The sequence below is a fragment of the Scaptodrosophila lebanonensis genome, unplaced genomic scaffold (assembly GCF_003285725.1).
Source record: "Scaptodrosophila lebanonensis strain 11010-0011.00,11010-0021.00 unplaced genomic scaffold, SlebRS2 tig00000085-arrow-pilon, whole genome shotgun sequence".
Taxonomy (NCBI): domain Eukaryota; kingdom Metazoa; phylum Arthropoda; class Insecta; order Diptera; family Drosophilidae; genus Scaptodrosophila; species Scaptodrosophila lebanonensis.
Window position 1 is genome coordinate 2,990,001 of NW_022060564.1, and position 17,857 is coordinate 3,007,857.

General features: G+C 38.7%; 1 protein-coding gene across 1 annotated transcript; it reads right to left on the bottom strand.

Moving 5' to 3' along the window:
* Window positions 1-4,238: 4,238 nt before the first annotated feature.
* LOC115626273 (chaoptin) lies at window positions 4,239-17,589 on the bottom strand. Its single transcript, XM_030521595.1, has 4 exons — window positions 17,456-17,589; window positions 10,773-10,883; window positions 6,987-10,266; window positions 4,239-5,616 (listed from the first exon to the last, which is right to left on the bottom strand). Exons 1-4 carry the CDS (start codon window positions 17,566-17,568, stop codon window positions 5,443-5,445), a joined length of 3,678 nt encoding a protein of 1,225 aa, XP_030377455.1. The 5' UTR covers window positions 17,569-17,589; the 3' UTR covers window positions 4,239-5,442.
* Window positions 17,590-17,857: the final 268 nt, after the last annotated feature.

Genomic DNA, 17,857 nt, shown 5'->3' on the forward strand with positions numbered 1-17,857 from the left:
TCAGAAAACGGCCGAGCAAGCTGTACTTAGCGGCATTTCCTTCCGTTCAACACGCTTCGGCCGAGGCGCAGAGCAAACAGCTTGTTGGCAGTGCTGTTTGAAATGCAATTAAGTCGCATCGACATGCAATCTCCGGCATATGCACACGCACACTCATACACGCACACGCACACTCCACTCACACATGCTCACTCAACACATAATACGCGGCTCGCTACTCGCAACTCAGACCGGCCACAAAGAGCCTTAAAAGCGTTGAAAGGTTTCTCGGCTGTCAAAAAGAAAAGAGAATTGCAGCACTGCTGCATGGCCAATAATCCAATTATGAGTGCACGTTTTAGCCTGGCCAACGCGCTTTTGCGCCAAGACCCTGATCCTTTATACCACACTTCCTGACACAGTTGCCAGGTTCTCCCATGCTTGCTTCTGTGCACTTAAAAAAAAAAAAACAAACAAACATAAATCTTGGTACATGTGGGAAAAACATAATTTAAAAATACTACCATCATTTGGTATAAGCTGGAAGGATCCTAGTCTATGCATCTAGATTTGCCTAAGTGTGTCTGTTTCTGCAAACAAAACAAACAATTTTTTATACTATGCTTTTGATTTGCCTAACTGTGTCTGTACCTACAAACAGAAAAATCATTAACAATCAGATATTTAAGTTTAATATTTATGCGTTTCCAAAGAATAGAGGAACTTCGAGAAAATTGTAATTTTGATAAAAACTTCTTCTAAAGGAACTTTGTTTTAACTCTAAGGTTTTAGATTCCTAATTCCTAACTTTTTACTTCTCTTTTTTTGAGTTGGGCAGCAGAGTTAAGCAAAGTACAAGTAACAGCATTTAATTTTCAAAAGTTATGAATGTTTGCAATGAAAATAAAATACTTCTTTAATTCTGAACTTATTCTCTTTCAAATAAATGATCTTGTTGTTGTTTTATTAATATAATAAGGACAACAAAGATCGAAAAGATATTTGGAGCTTTCAAAACAAGCAGTATTTGCATTTTCAAATGAAATATTTTTAATATCCTGCTTTTATTTGTGCTTCATTGGATGCTCCTTAATTTAGAAGTATTCCTGGGGCACCTGATTATTTAGAAATTGAATGAATTATTAAACCGATTGTATTTTTAAATAAAGAAGCTTTCAATGCTCACTTCTACTTTGAAAATGAAAAAGTTCTTTACCTCAAAGACCTACCTTTACTATATTTGTGAACTTTGAATCAAAATTCTTATAGTTGAATTGCCTTTTTTTTGTTAGTGTAACCACTGCCCTGGCCCCCATGCAGTTGGCTTCCACCTTCGCTCGCAGCAAGCGTGCTCACATAATTTGTGCCACTTTATTTGCCTTTAGCCAGCGCGTTATTATCAGGTTTCATTGGCCAAAACACTAAAACGTGTAAAAGGGTCGCGAGCAGCCGGCTCGCAAACTTAAACCCACAAAATGCCGGGCTAATGTCTGAGGTCTGCCGCAGCGCAGTTACCGCCAAGTTATGTACATATGTACATGCTGTATATACATACATGTATGTAGGAGTATGTACATACATATATATATATATATATATATATATGTTTTGCAGGTTCAACGCGTTCTCACATTTGCAGTGTTTAGCTCGCATTGTGTGCTTATTATTTAAAACACGTAAACGCTAAACTTAACGAAAGTGCTTTCGGATTCGGGTTCAGCAACAAGAACCATTTTCAATGTGGGGGCTAACCATGTGGGTTAACATGTGCAGCTGAAATGGCACAGATAAGCATTTATACTTGATAGTCCTTAAGGCGAGGGCTCATCACTTAACGGCAATCGCTGTTGATGAATTTATGGGAGAGATTTCATAAATCAAAACAAAATGGGCAGCATGAAAAAATGAAGTGAATGTCCTATAACTTGATTATCTCAACTATGCTTAATCAGTTTATGAAGAGCCTAGGTTTCACTTTGAAGGGTTAGTAGTGGCTATTGCTCTTACATATCCAAAAAAAAAAAAAACTGCCACAAAAATTTACACTTAGGCCTGCGAATCAACATCTGGCCCTTTGTTGCACAATTATCACGTAAGTAAGCTTGCTAAATGACATTTATTTACGAATGCTTAGCTTAGCAATGAAATCTAAGCAACAAATTAGTAATCTATTTTTAAAATTCATCTTAAATGGAGTCATTTGTAAAATGAGAAACCATTTGGAAGCACGACTATGAGAGAAGCCTGCCGCAGAAACACAATTAAGGAATTTGTGGGCGCACTACTGTAGTAAAATTATTTCGCTAATAACTTTTCTTAGAACTTACCGATTTGAATGAAATTTTAAACAAAAGTATAGTGTTTTAAGCGAGGAGAGTATATTAATTTCGTGTGCAATGTTTGGCTTATACTATATAGCTTTGAAATTCTGAAAAGAATAAAATTAACGCGTGTTTTCTGGGAATAAAGTAGGTCTACATACCAAGTTCGGTAAATTTGGACTCAACCGTTTACGAAATCCAGGCATTCAGACAGACAGACGGCTGGACAGATGTACATATCTAGATCGATTTCCCTCATCATGCTGATTAGGAATATATATACCTTATGAATATGCTTCTACCTTCCACAAAGCATGTAGTTTGCACAAACCTTGTGTACCTTTTTTCCCTTTTTCCCCTTTTTTTCTTGTTTTTCTCAAGGCATAAACAGGAGACCATATCCCGCTCGAATACTCGGCTAAGTTCTGTTTAGCTTAGACGCTCAGCCAGCTTTTTACGCGATTGTTTAAAAAGGCATACTGCTGATTCCTTTTTAGACTGCATTCTATTTTAAGTTCAACTAAGTAAGAAATAGTTTCTTGCACATGCAGCATTTCATATTTGTGTTGAAATCGATTTCGTCTTGAACTTTTGATAAATATAGAAAAATAAATTTGAATTAATAAGAAATACTTGCAAATTGTTGAATTCTTCTTTGCAATGAATATAAGCTAGTTTGTTTCAGTATGATTCTAAAATTAGTTGCAGAAAATTAATAAGTTGTTAATAAATCAGTTTACACCATGAATTGGCTATATACGAGCATGTGTATATATTCTAGTACGTGTCATCTCTCGTCCATTTAATGACATTCCATTATTGCCTATTTTTCAATTTATTGATTGATTAAATCATTTGACACGCCACCACAAACAAATTCCAATACACAAAAACAAAATGTAAAGAGTTATGCCAACACCAAATCAATTCAATTAAAAGAGCAGGAAAATCATTGTTGTTAATATTTCTAGAGTTTTTTTATTATCATTTATTTCATAATCAATTTCATATTATTAATATCATTTTCTTGTTTTTTAATATTATTTTTGTTCACTACATTTGCTGTTGCCGTTTTTTTTTCTTTTTTTTTTTTTGTTTGCTGTCTGGTATTTTGCTCTTTTGTGTTGCTTTGTGTGTCTTTATGGCGCCGTCTATTTTTGGCATAATTGATAAAAACAACCAAAATGCATTTCGTCGCTCTACTATATACAAATATTATTGGTTTAAATGCACAGAGTTCTCAGGGGGGATGTGGGGGAGGAAATAGCAACATTTCGTATGCGGGCCACGTCAAATGAATGGGCTCGAACCAACCCTAGCATCCAATGGACTTTTGTTTGGTGGCCGCATTCATAATTCGTTTCGTTTCGTTTATTTCATTTCAAAAGTTTATTTATTATACTTGTGTGTGTGTGTGTGCATTATTTTGCATATTTCGTCGTGTAAACAACTACAATTAGTATCACGATTGTCATTGTTGTAACAAAAAACAATAAAAAATGGAATTCACATATACATATATATTAATTTATTTTGTTTTCTTTTCCTTTTCCTTTTTTTTTGGTAGTATGTGTGTTTAATTGTTTATAAACGATTTTGCCTCTGTTTGTTTTTTGTTTTACTCGTTCATTTTTTAATTCAAATTTTATTTATTTGCCGAACTGATATGTACTTATGTATGTGTCATATGATTAAAAATTGACCGCGCCCACTTCACGCCTCCCGGGTCGCAATAACGTCGCCTCCATAACCTTTAAAACTTTGTTTTTATTTCTTTCTGTTTTTTTGTTTTTGTTTTTTTAGTAGTTGTGCATGCGACTCTTGCCGCGCTACGTTGATAAAAAACCATTATATGTAATTGTTACTCATAGGTTGTTTATATATGTATCTATTTTCATATATATAAGTATTTATTATATACTTATTGGCCTGGCTAAAGTATCTTTTCTCATACGTACATATAGTCGTATGTAAAATTGTTTCAGCTTTTAAAAATATTCGTAAACTATTATTAACAACTTACTTATTGGCTAGTTCTTCCATTTATCTTTCATGTGTGTGTGTGTGTGTGTGTGTATCTGTGTGCAGTGATCATTGACTACTTTTCTAAGTGTTTTAGGGTGTGTGTGTGTGTGTCTGTTGTTGCGAATGAGTGTGTGTGTGAGTTAGTAGGAATCATTTCATGTTCGCTGATGTGTGTGTGTTTGTTTTTGTTTCTGTAATCAATTTCATTAATTACCCTTTATGTTGGCTTACATCAAACAAACAAACCAATTCAAATCAATTCTAATCGAATCGAATCGAATTAATGCGGAACTTAAAGTTCCTTAATGCAGTTTTCACATTTTCAATATCTTGGCGCTGCATCTTGATTTCGTTTCGATAAGCTTTGGTTTGTCTCCCTGATTGGAGATAATGCCTTCTCTGCTAAAGACGGCAGATGCCGTCAAGTGGAATTGTTTTCTAAAACTTACGTTGTAGGAGAGTGGACTTGGACATACAACAAGATAATGGGCCTAATAATTCTTGGAACATAACTTTGTTAAGTAACTGTTTCTATATGACATCTTCTCTCGAACAGAACACGTACTAGCCGTAGAAATCCGATCTCTATGTTTTATTCAAAGGCGGACATTGTTGATTGATTGATTGACTCTAAGTTTTTTGGATTTCGAAATAAATTCCATGATATCTGCATATATCAAGCACATGCCTTTCACTTCTTGGCATTCATTTCGAATCTTTTATTTCCAGAAACTTCCAACTCTCGCACTTCAGAAATTATAAAACGGCAACAACTTTTACTTAATATAAATCTGAATCGGTCTAAAGTTGTATTAATACTTTAAATAAATGCAATGATGGTATTATTTATTCCAAGTCCTCTTAAGCCCACTCTCGCCCCAGTCTAGCCTGCCAAAAAAATGGTCCTGTTAGGTATGGCCATTCACTAAGTTTAGTATTAATGTTAGTAGTTAGTGTTAGTACATATATATACACATATCATACACATATTGCCAGGAGATGACTTGACCAGCGACGGCTTAGCTAACGTCCAACGGAGTTAAAGTCGTAACGGAACTTACAATTGGCAGAACTAAAGGCAGACTCCCGTTCTCATGCTGGACGCCGTCAGTCATTATCAAAGGGACATGCTGAAGATCGGCAATATGAGCGCCGCAAAGGAGAGCAGAAACACTCGCTGGCCGGAGCTGCTCAGTGCACTGGCCTGGCACAGCAGATCCTCGGGAAAGATTTCCAGTATCGGCAGATGCCGGCCCGTTGTGGTATCGTGGCAGGTATTAGCACGAGCGCGCTGCAAAAATGATTCAGAGCGAGAAATTAGAACAATAATAATTGCATTGCCTAAATGAAAACCAAGAACTAAACATGTTCCTCGGCATGCCGAAGCTTAAATATCTTTGCAACAACTTTTTAATTTAATTTATCAGAAATTTCACTATTTAAATGCCAGTTTGCCTTCACTTAGGTACTTAGTGTGAGAATCGCAGAGGAGGGCGGTCAAAATGTTTATTAAATTTAATTTAATTTATTAAAAATTCGAAAGTTTAAATCCCAGTTTGCCTTCACTTAGGTACTTGGTATGAGAATCGCAGAGAAGGGCGGCCATAATATTATTAAATTTAATTTAATTTATCAGAAATTGCACTATTTAAATGCCAGTTTGCCTTCACTTAGGTACTTAGTGTGAGAATCGCAGAGAAGGGCGGCCAAAATGTTTATTAAATGTAATTTAATTTAATAAAAATTCGAAAGTTTAAATCCCAGTTTGCCTTCACTTAGGTACTTGGTATGATAATCGCAGAGAAGGGCGGCCATAATATTATTAAATTTAATTTAATTTATCAGAAATTTCACTATTTAAATGCCAGTTTGCCTTCACTTAGGTACTTAGTGTGAGAATCGCAGAGAAGGGCGGCCAAAATGTTTATTAAATGTAATTTAATTTATTAAAAATTCGAAAATTTAAATCCCAGTTTGCCTTCAATTAAGTACCAAATTGGAGTCCCAGATGCCTTATGTAAATACGCAGAAAATGTGTATTTTAGAATATTCCTCCCTCCCCCCTCTTGACTGCAATTAATTTTCCGTAACTCCTGTATTTCTTGGAATTTCGAACTCAAATTGTGCAAATACTTCCAGTTGGTGATGATTAGTCTGTTTGTTTTGCCCGAGCACTGCCCGCAGCTGTTGTGGTTGTTGCTGCTTTGAACAGGCACACGAAGGATACACAGACACACCCAAACACGCATAGGCACGCACAATTATTCCACACATATGTACAGAGTATTTCAAAGTCGGGACACCCGAAATTGGCTTGGTTTTTGTTAATTTTGGCGAAACAAGACAAAGTCTCTGCCACAAGTCCAGTTTTGTTGCTCCCCAGCATTCGTATCCCGCTTTCTGTTGTTTTACAATTAATAATTTAAATAATAACATCTTTAATTTCGCTGTAATGTCCATGGTTGTTAAAACAAAAGCCTCATTGCAAAGGTATTTTTCAAAAGTGTAATTCAACTGTAGATAAAAGTAATAAAGCTTACGCGCATATCGGCGAACGATAGGGGTAACTTTTTATTGAGAAGAAAACAAAATCAAGAATAGATTTTAAAGCAACGTAGAAAAGAGAGGGCTCGCCAGAGGAAGGGGAATCTTTGGACTCACCTGCACCATGCGCTTCATATCGTCCTTCTGTATGACCTTGATTTGGGCCGACTCGCGCAGCCAGCGCCTCAGCCAATGACCGAACCAGACTAGTCCACACTCACATTCCAAGGGATTATGGGCCGTGATTAGGCCACCCATGATGCTGCGCGTGCCAACCGTATCCCAGTAGCTCTTGTTCGGGTAGAAGCTGTCGGCGGCGAGCGCGTTGATCCGATTATGCGAGATATCGATGGACAGATGAGGCACCTCGCGCAGAGCATAGAATATGCCCGGCGGCAGATCGGAGATGCGTGTGTGGGAAATTTTCACTTTTAGGCGATGATTTCGCGCCAGCCCCGTAAATACGTGGGGCGATATGGTTTGAACATTGCTGCCATAGAGCTCCACCAATTGCAGCTTAGTGTTATTGGCCAGCTTGGCCAGCAACTGGGGTCCGATGTTCGGCTCCAGGCAATGCACGCGCAGCTGCTGCAGACCCGGCAGGCGCGCCACCAGCTCCCCCAGGTTCGAGTGCGAGCTGGCATGTAGTTTCCTCAGCGAGCGCAGCTTGGAGAATGCCTGCGGATTGCCGACCTTCACATCCAGCAGATTTAGTTCGTCCAGATGCCGCAGACCGACCAGATCGTGCAGCGTAATGCGACGCAATGGATTGTGCGCCAGGTCCAGAACTCTCACGGAAGGCGGCAAGTGCTCGACGGCGCAGCTGGCATTAATCAGCTTATTATGCGAGACATTCACATAACGGAGATGACGCAATGAGCCGAGTGGGGATAGCTCCTGCAAGTAGTTGCCACTCACATCCAGGTAGGAGAGCAGCGGTAGCTTGAGGGGCGGCAGCACATAGAGACCCATGTGATGAAGACTGAGTTTCCGCAAACGAGGCGTGTGCACGAAGACTTCGCGTAGGTTTGTGGTGACGAGTGGATTCTCGGACAGGTCCAGGTTGGTGAGATTGTTGAGGAAGCTGAAGGTGTTGTCGGGCAGTATGGTAATGCGATTGTGCGCCAAACTAATGTCATAGAGGAACTGCGAGTTGACGAACATGGAGGCGTCGAGGTACTCCAACAAGTTGCCCGACATTTGAATGGAGCGCAGTGTGAAGCCCACATCGGTGAAGGCAGGAACGGGCCACACAGTCAACTGATTATCGGCTATGTCTAGGAACTCCAGGCGGGTGTTCATGAACACCTCACGCGGCAACGCTCTCAGCTTATTCGAGCCGATGCGCAAGATGCGCAGCTTCCTCAAATTCGAAAACTGCTCCACCTGCAGCTGATCCAGCTGGTTGTGGCTCAGATCCAGTTCCTGCAAGCTATTCAAGCCCTGGAAGCTACGGCGACGCAACGAGCTCAAATTATTGTGAGCCAGGTTGAGAATTTCGAGAAATTCCAAATCACCAAAAGCATGATTTGGCAACGAACCGAGGGTATTGTGCGCCAAGTTTAGGAAGCGCAGTGTATTGGCCAGATTTTGAAAGCAATCCGACTTGGCTATATGGTTGTGACTAACATCCAGATGATAGATGTACATATAGCTGCTCAGCTCATCGTCGAAGCTCGCAATGTGATTGTGACTGAGATTCAGGCGCAACGGTGTCGTCGCATTCGAGACATAATGAAAGGACTTCAAGGACACCGTACACAGGTTATTGTGCATGAGATCCAAGGCCGCCAAATTGGGCAGCACCGTAAAAGCAGCATGCGAGATGTTGTTCAGTCGATTGTGCGAGAGATCGATGTAGCGCAGAAACTCCAGATTGTGGAAGGCATGTCTGGAGATGCTGCGCAAACGATTCGATTGCAGATTCAAAGTCTGCAGATCTCCGAGATTGTGAAATGTTTGCGGCTTCAGTTGCTCCAGCGCATTGTAGGAGAGATCTATCTCCACCAGATGACTGTGCGCATCGGGCAGAAAGAGGCCCTGGGGCAGCGACTTCAACTGATTGAAGCTCAGATTGATGTAACTGAGTTCGCGCATCTGAGCGAACGACTCGTTGGACACACTCTTCAAATTATTGTTGTCCAGACCCAGCCAAATGAGCTGCGAGAGCGGCAGCAGGGCCTCCAAAGGGTCCAGAGACTCCAGACTGCGTGCAGGGAACACTGCAAAGGATAGTTCCAGTATCTTCAGAGTGTGCGAAACATTCTCAAACACCTGAGGATGGTGTATGGTGATGTCATTAAAGCTCAAACTGATCTCCTGTATCTGCTCCAGTCCTGCGAACGAGCCCAGATGCAGATGTGTGATCTTATTGTTGCGCAGTAGAATGGTCTGCAAATTGGCGCCCCAGTTGTCCACCGTAAATATGCCCTCGGGTATATCTGTAATGGAATTGTAGCCCATGTTCAGATACGACAGCTGCGTGTAGTTCTTTAGACCCAGCACAGGAATCATGCTGAAGTTATTGCCACTCAGGCTGAGGACACGCAAGTTCTCCGTATAGGTGGGCAGATTGGTCAGCTGGCTAATCTCATTGGAGGTCAGATAGAGGTACTTCAGACGATGCAGCGAAGCAATGGCCACTGGCACCGTGCTCAGACGATTACGCTCCAAATCCAAGTACTCCAGGCTATCGGTTAGACCCTCAAAGGCCTCCGGATGCACTCGCTCTATGGCATTGAAGGCCAGCACTAGGTGAGCAATGCCAGTGGCTTTAAAAACGGCTGCAGGCAGCTCTCCTATAAAGTTCTGCTCTAGGTTGAGGGCGCGTATATGCACATCGGAGTAGTTCTGCTGAAAGTAATCCGAGTCCAGTGCCTCAATGCTATTCTGTCCCAGATCCAGCTTCTCCAGATTTATTCGCACTGGCCGCACTTGCAGATCCTTCCACTGGACGCTGCGTATTAGATTATCCCTCAGACTCACAATTCGCAGCTCCGATAGGTGCTCGAACAGCTGATGGGGGAACTGCGTCAGCAGATTACTGGACAAATCCATGGTGACCAACGAGCGTGGCAAATAGTTGGCAACCACATGATAAATGCGATTATTGGAAAGGTCCAGCCACAGCAGCTTCTGCAGCTGCTCAAAGGGTCGCGAATTGTAGCGATCTCCACTGTATCCCGAGCTATGTGTTGGCATATGAACCACATTATTCGTATCCACGCGCGTCTGCACCGCCGCCAGGCTGGAGGGATGCGAGCTATTGTCGCTGTGGGCCAGCAGCTCCTGACCATTTCCTGGCGCTACCTCGTGTATGTCGTTACCAGACAGATGCAAGGATCGCAGCGTATCGTGCTGGGCCTCCCAATTGCCATCCAAAGTCGTTATGTGATTGCTGTTCAATAAAGAAGGGATATATTATTAGGGTGGCACAATTCGTTGCCACAAAATCAATTCCTAAATAAGTAATAAGTTATATATTCTGAAAAATATTCCTCTAAATCCTTTCTATATTCTTTTTTGTCGACTATTTAAAAATATTCCTTTAATTTTTCTTTTAAATTTTAAATATAAAACTCCACCCTCGGTCCCACATATTTAAAAAGCTTTATGTACTGGGCAGATGTATGATAATTTTAAATCATTAATCAATTAAATTAAACAATGTATTTTTTTGTACTTGGAATGCTATAACATTAAATATATCATGATTTTTTTTTATTCGAGTCCCCTTTTACAATATTATTTATTTACATTTCTTCATAAACTTTAATAAATACTTGCATTTACTAAACTTGATGAAACGCTTTTGCTTTATTTCTACTTTACACTTATTAACTAAATTATAGCATTGAAATTTAGAAATCTTGCTTAGATAATGGATGCTTGGGATCTACTTACCGTTGCGCCACCAGGCGTGTGAGTGAGTGTAACTTTTGCATTGCCTCTAGCGGCAGTTGCTGCATCTTGTTCCCCGATATATCTAAAGTCATCAGAGAGTGCGTCATCGTACTGTAAGAGAACAAAGAAGCATATGTTTATTAGGATAATGATATGATTAAGCTTCTAAATAGTTTTGTTTAACTGAATCGGCTGTGGTAGCTGGCAAACAAATGCAGTATTTTCATTTTAATTTTATCTAATGTTCAAGTTTCTGAATTCCACATTAAAGTTGGTTACAATTGTTTATCCACACAAACAAATTAGCAGTATAGTGATTTGCAAAATGCTGTTCTGGTTATCACTTTTCTGAGCTACGCCTGCAAATGCCATTTGTTTGCAACTAACTATTATAATCGCCCATTTTAATTGCTTAATATTAACTAAGTTTTAGGACAATTTCAACATGTTTTTAGAATTAAATGTATATAGACAATTCCAAACTATTTTTTGTGTATTTTAAAACCTTGTTTCAAAATAAAATCACACGTACAATACTAAGTACAAAGCGGAACAGGTACGCATAAGTTTAAATAACAAATATATTGACAAACAAAAAATTAGTTAAATAATACAATTAGAAATAACAGCAATTCCTAGTCAAAACTAGAACTATTACTGAAGTGTTATTGAAATGTTACTTGAAATGTTATTGAAATGCTATTGAAATGTTATTTGAATCTTATTGAAATGTTATTGAAATGTTATTGAAATATTATTAAAAAGTAATTCACAAAACTTCGACTTGTTAAACAATTCGAATAAGGCCATTAGCAGACCACTCGACTTTAAAGGCTACATTACTCATACGCAACGTTGCAAATCAGAAATCTTATCTGCTTTATAAAGAACATACAATTTTGAAAATGAGTCAAAGGTAGCCATTAATGTATTTTTATGCGCTGCCCAGCTAGTGACACGAACTGTCCGTTCAACTTATTTTCGGCCTTTAATAAATTGCTCTTAATGGCAGCTGCCCCTGCCACCTGTTCTAGCTCATCCCAAAAATCTTGCAGACGGCCCACCACTTACAAATTGATGTGCTGCCTGCCTTTTGACATATCCACACGCACACGCAGACACACACACCCAGTCGCTCGCACACACACACACACACACACACACAACCTGAAGTTGGAAAACAAATATTTAAACTTAATTAACGCACCGATGTCGACCTGTGAACCCAAACGTCCACTTTAACAAACAGTTGGCTGTCAGGTAGTCTGTAGTCTGTAGTCGGTAGTCGGACCCCACTACTACTACCCCTCGTCCGACCCTATTTTCGCACCCTCCCCAGCTTTCGACTACTAACCCATTAATAGTCACACATACGCACGTCACACACACTTGCACAAACATGCGCATACAACAACGACCTCAATTATGAAAACCACGAGGTTTTCCAAACAAGCAGCTCAACACATGACCACTGCTTGTGTTGTTGTAGGCACTACTTTTGCTGTTGTTGTTGTTGCCGCTGTTGTTGTTGTTGTTGTTGCTGCTGTTGTTGCTGTAGTCGCGTCGAAGAATCAAACGCAAAAGCAAACCGAATTTTTGTGGCTCCATTTTGTGCGTGGTTCGACTCATTCAGTGGTTGCTTGTCGTTTACCAGTTGCCGGTTGTTGTTGTTACTGCTGATGTTGTTGTTGGCGTTGTTGTTGTTTTTCCTTGTGGTCGCCACTTCAAGTTGCGTGCGGTGCGGTGCCTGCGTGTGTGTTTATTTGTCATCAAAAGGTTCCAAGTAAATATGCCACGAAACCTCAACTTATGTGACGATTTAAACAGGGATGGCATCCCATATCACTACCGAACTAGTTTTGTAAAGCAGCTCTTAAATGATATTTAAAGTAAATATTATATGAACCCCTTTAAGCATTGCCGGTTTAAGAAGCTGGTAAAGTCATTAGCGGTTTTACAAAACATCTCGTCATAGATATTTACACCATTCTCTATTAATTGGTGACCCATCGTGAAATGTGGTTATTGACGTTTACAAAGAAATAAATAGATTTCAGGCTGATTGTAATTAACCATTTCAGCTATTTATAGAAAAGCAATCCATATTTTCTAATTTCCAATATTTATCTATGCTATGAACCTCCAATACAGCCGATTATATCGATAGTACGTGACGAATTCAAATTCCGTGGAAGGTTCTTAGCAACATATTCACAATTTATAGAGTTTCATAAAAAAGTTGGATTTAGTAGTATACTCGCGTAATTGTATTAAAGTAATGCGCAAGTGGACTCAGATGTTCAGGTGTGTTCTTATAGAGAGAGAGAGAGAGAGAATTTGTATTGCTTGTTACATAACGGAAATTTATACCCCTTTACTGTTACTGCTACTTGTAGTAATACAGCGCTGTAAAATAACATACCGTAAGATCGCTGCGTCTACAGCGCTTTCTGGCTCTCATTAACGCAATGTTAATTAGCAGCGCTCTCTTGCTCTCTTGCTCAGTGCTCTCAGAAGCTGTTGCCCTTCACCCACACACGTTTAGTTCGATCTCGCTTTGTTGTTTCGATCAGAGCCACAGCCATTATACATACGAGGCTTGCAAGTGACAATTCAAAATAATTTTTACAGCACTGTTGTTGTACTTTTTTCAGGCTAGGCTAGCCTCCGCTATAGATTTAAAAACAACTGCCAAAGAACATTGGAAGCTCCTTTTTTATTTATTATCATCCATTACACAATTCCGTTGCTCCACCGTCTATAGAAAACAATTTTATTAAGCAATGAAATTTGCAGCCCTGGTTTTGAATACATATTTGTATAAATATACATATATGTATGTGTGTCGACATGCATGTTTGTGCGTGCACATGGAAAGCTTAATGTACATAACATAACGCAATATGCGCATTTAACGGCACTTATAAATGCACACGCAACGAACGTCACACAAGCCTAACGGTGAAAAAAAAGGTACAGACGGGTCGGAACACAAGTTCGCATCAAATTTGGCGCACTGCAAGTAAATTATTAATTTAAATATGTTGTAATACATTTAAATATTTATGGAATTTCGTGCATATGCCAGACAGACAATGCAAAGCAATTATACTCATGTCAGCAACTTTATTAACTGGAGTTGAACATTTATAAGCACAGCTGAATAAAAAAAACTCCTGTATAATTGTGATTACTATTTTCATCTTGCAACAAAAGAAAATGTTATCCCTGGCTCAATTTGTTAGCCCAGATAGCCGCCGAAAGAAGATCCGACGCTCAGCTCAATGTAGTTCTTATGCATTAGCTGGTAAGCTATTATTTAACTACCCCATTTGTGGATCAAATTTTTCTTTGCGTGCTTCATCACCAAAGAAGACTTGATGAATTAATTAGAAGCATGAAGTTACATGTCTCCTTCCTTAATAATTTCCTCTCTTTGTGACGACATTTGTTATTTAATAAATTAACAAAGTATATCATATTTTTTGCACATTTCTTGTTTGGTGGTAGGCTTCAGAATATTACTCTTATTTAACCAAATTACTTAGACAATAAAGTTTTCTTAAAGAAATTATAATCCATTTGATTTAAAACTCTGACAAAAACCAAAAGAAATTTTAAATGCTCATGACACTTAAAGTTATATAAACTACGATTTACTTAATTGAGTTCCATTTCGTGTTAGGCATGTATACCGTGCTTCATATTTCCTCAGTTGAAAAAAAATAAATTAAAAGTTTCCAACACCATATGCGAACTTTTTACTTTAAGGCACATTTGTAATGTTTATATGAAGTGGAGCCCGCCAAAGTAAAATATTTTCTTCCCTACTTCTAAACTGTTGAGCAAACTTTGCGTTTAAAAGTCGAAGAAGGCGGCGGCAACATCATCATCTACTCGTCGTCATCGCGGCACTTTTGTCGTCATGCCAATGCACGAGATCAAAGGGCAGGAGCAGGAGCAGCAGCAGGAGCTGATGGATACGCTGCAAGGATGCGGCTGGCGGCACAAGGAGCCAACAGTAGAGAGCAGGTACCCTTGCTTGGTGGCAGAAGGCACATTTAGACACATTTGCCAGCTTATGCACATTAATTAGTTTGATTTAAGTTCTGAAACGCCGTGTTAATGACGAGCTAGCTGTCTTAAGGCAAGCGTTCTGGCTGAAAAGAGTTTTAAAACAATTGCTGGAAATGCAAAAGCTAAAGAGTATTTCCTCAAATTACAGTACGGCTCAGGGAAATACGTAACTGATCCATGGCCGACAAATGTTAACAGGCTAAAAACTTATCTAAAATATTTTAAAACACCAATCCTAATTATATTTTAAAGCCGCAAAAAAGAAAAAAAGAAAATCAATGTTATGTGTTGAGTGTTTATCTGCGTATACTTAATTTTAGTTTATCGTAAGAAAAATAGATTTATCATTACATATGTAATAACAAATTAATTTTATTTAATGTAAAACTGATTTTAATTTCAATAAAACCATCGTTCTACAAGTATAATACTAATTTTTTCATTACAACAAGGGCTTACAATTGAGACTTACAACCTTTGGAAAGGTGCGTGTAATAAAACATTTTCGCGTTTTGCAAACTTCTAATTTGATTTTTATAATAATGCGTGAAGCTTACTAAAGTAATTGTCACGCGTATGTCTTCGGGATGAATATCTGCATGTCTGCGCGTGTCTGTTAACTTTTGGAGAACAAACCGTTAACAGGCGTCCATTTAACTTTGCAAACGTGCGGCGTATAAGGCAATGGGGCTAGGGAAGTTGCTGAAGAGCGGTGGGAGAGGAGGGGAGAGGGGAGGTGGCATTGGGCGGCCTTTGTGCTCGTTAAAAAATTTTCGCGTTTCATTTCATGCAGCCGCCAAATGCGGTCGAGCGCTGGGCTGCCAAGCACACGCACGTACGCGCACACACATATAAAGATATATATGTGTGCACACACACACACACACACACACACACACAAGCACAGTTACATTTCACGTTAAGCACTGGCAAAATATGCCCACTGTATTGCACACAAATATAGTACGCGCCACACACACTAACACACTCGCACACACACACACACATATGCTTTTACACTCTGCTCGTTCCGCATTTCACTCGCTTCTGCGTTTTTCTCCTTTTTGTGATTATTTACACTCAAACAAATAGCTCTTGAAAGTTTTCCTTTTTTGCCTTGTTGTTTGGCGTGTGCCGCACAGTGCGGCGCCACCGTGTGAGTTTGCATTTCCTGCCTGCATTTTATGCCTGAGTGCCTCCAACTATGGCCACAAGCAACCACGTATCCTTAGCCCTGTTCACACACGACATGGAATGCCAAAAGCTTGCAGCCTGAAGTCTCCCTCTTGTTAACCATAGCTGCCAATTTATTCAATTTCTATTTTAACTTTTAATTTTTGGACAACTTTTTTTTTTGGTTCCACACAATTAAACTTATTAGTTCTGCTGGATCGATATGAAAAACAATTTCCATCTTGTTCAATAAAAGATTAGTTTTTTTTTTTGGGCATTTAAATCCCTTTCTTAATTCTACAATGTAGCTTGAAATTCGAACTTCTTCGTTACGGAAAATGTATTGATCGAAAACCATTTTATTAAACAACTTTTATACACAGAAGAAAACCTAACAGACTTCTCAGGTGTTTAGTTTTTAATAACCTCATCATTTGTTTTAAGTTTATTGTAATTTTTTTTTTTTAAACACATTAATGTAAGTTATTGAAATAATAACAGTAACATAAATATAGAAAAGATAACGGCGATAAAAATAAATGAATAGAAAAAAGCATAGAAAAAGTCCCTATAAAGTATGTAGAAGTATATTCTGGATCAGTTCGATGACTATATCAGCAAACTTGGTTCATATTCTCATAAGCTCATATTTTATCCAACATATAATTGATATAAATTCAAAGTATAATTATATAAAGAAGTTTCAATGTCATTTACTAAATCAAAAACCACTCTAGTAACAGTTTGAAAGCTGACGACTATTTATTAGTTTTCCCTCACATTTTTAAACTGAAAACACCTAAAGAAAGTGCAAGGATTCCAGTTGCTCTCTAAAGCAAGTGTTCAGACAAGATGCTTACAAAATGAACGGCTCAATCGATACAATTCTGTTTCTTGTAGGATCAGAATAATAGAAACTGCTAACTGTCTTAGATCTTAAGCGACCTCAACAAACCAACTTCTACCTGACAATTTGCGAAACTTGTTTGATCATCTGAACAGGGCTCTGTGTATAAACCATTCAGTCACTTGTTCGCAACTCAACATGGCCGCGTTTTTTCTTTTTTACCCTCTTTTTTTAGCCGTACATTTTTGTTCAACTTAATTTTACGCCGTTTTTACAACTTGCACCTTTATGTTGTAAAATATACAAAACACTACACACATGCATATGTGAATAACTGCCGCTAAAGGGTTTTCATTACTCTTTTTTCCACAGCCTGCTGTTCTTTATTTTATTTGATATTTTGGGCACATCGTGTGCGCGCCACAGCATAAATAGGCAAATCTGCCAACTCATCATTGTAGTATGTTTTTCGAGAAATAGTGCATCATGGCTCAGCACTCTTTTTGTTCAGCTACACATACTTGTACTATATATTAAAAGACACACACACACACACACACGTGTGGGTCATTTTCTGGCAACTTACCTAAAGCTGCGTTCCGATATGTCCTGCAATTCATTATCGATTAGCTTCAGTGTCTTCAGACGCAGCCCCTGAAAAGTCTCATCATCGACGCTCTGCAGATGTGTGTTCGACATCTCGATATAACGCACGCTGCTGTGTATGAACTCTGCGGGAGAAATAATGGGATAATGGTTCAATGTAGCAATAAAAGTTGAGATTATAATTATTTCCATTTCAATTCTTAATGTTCATCATAAAACTATTTTAAATAAATAAATAACATTTGACACAAAGGGTAAGTCGGAATATTGACCAACACTTCATGATGTAAGAATGTATTTATTAAAAATTAAAAAAATAAACAAAAATTAAAAAAATTATTGGAAAATTGGTTTTCTGGTTTCACTTAGGTACTTGCTATGA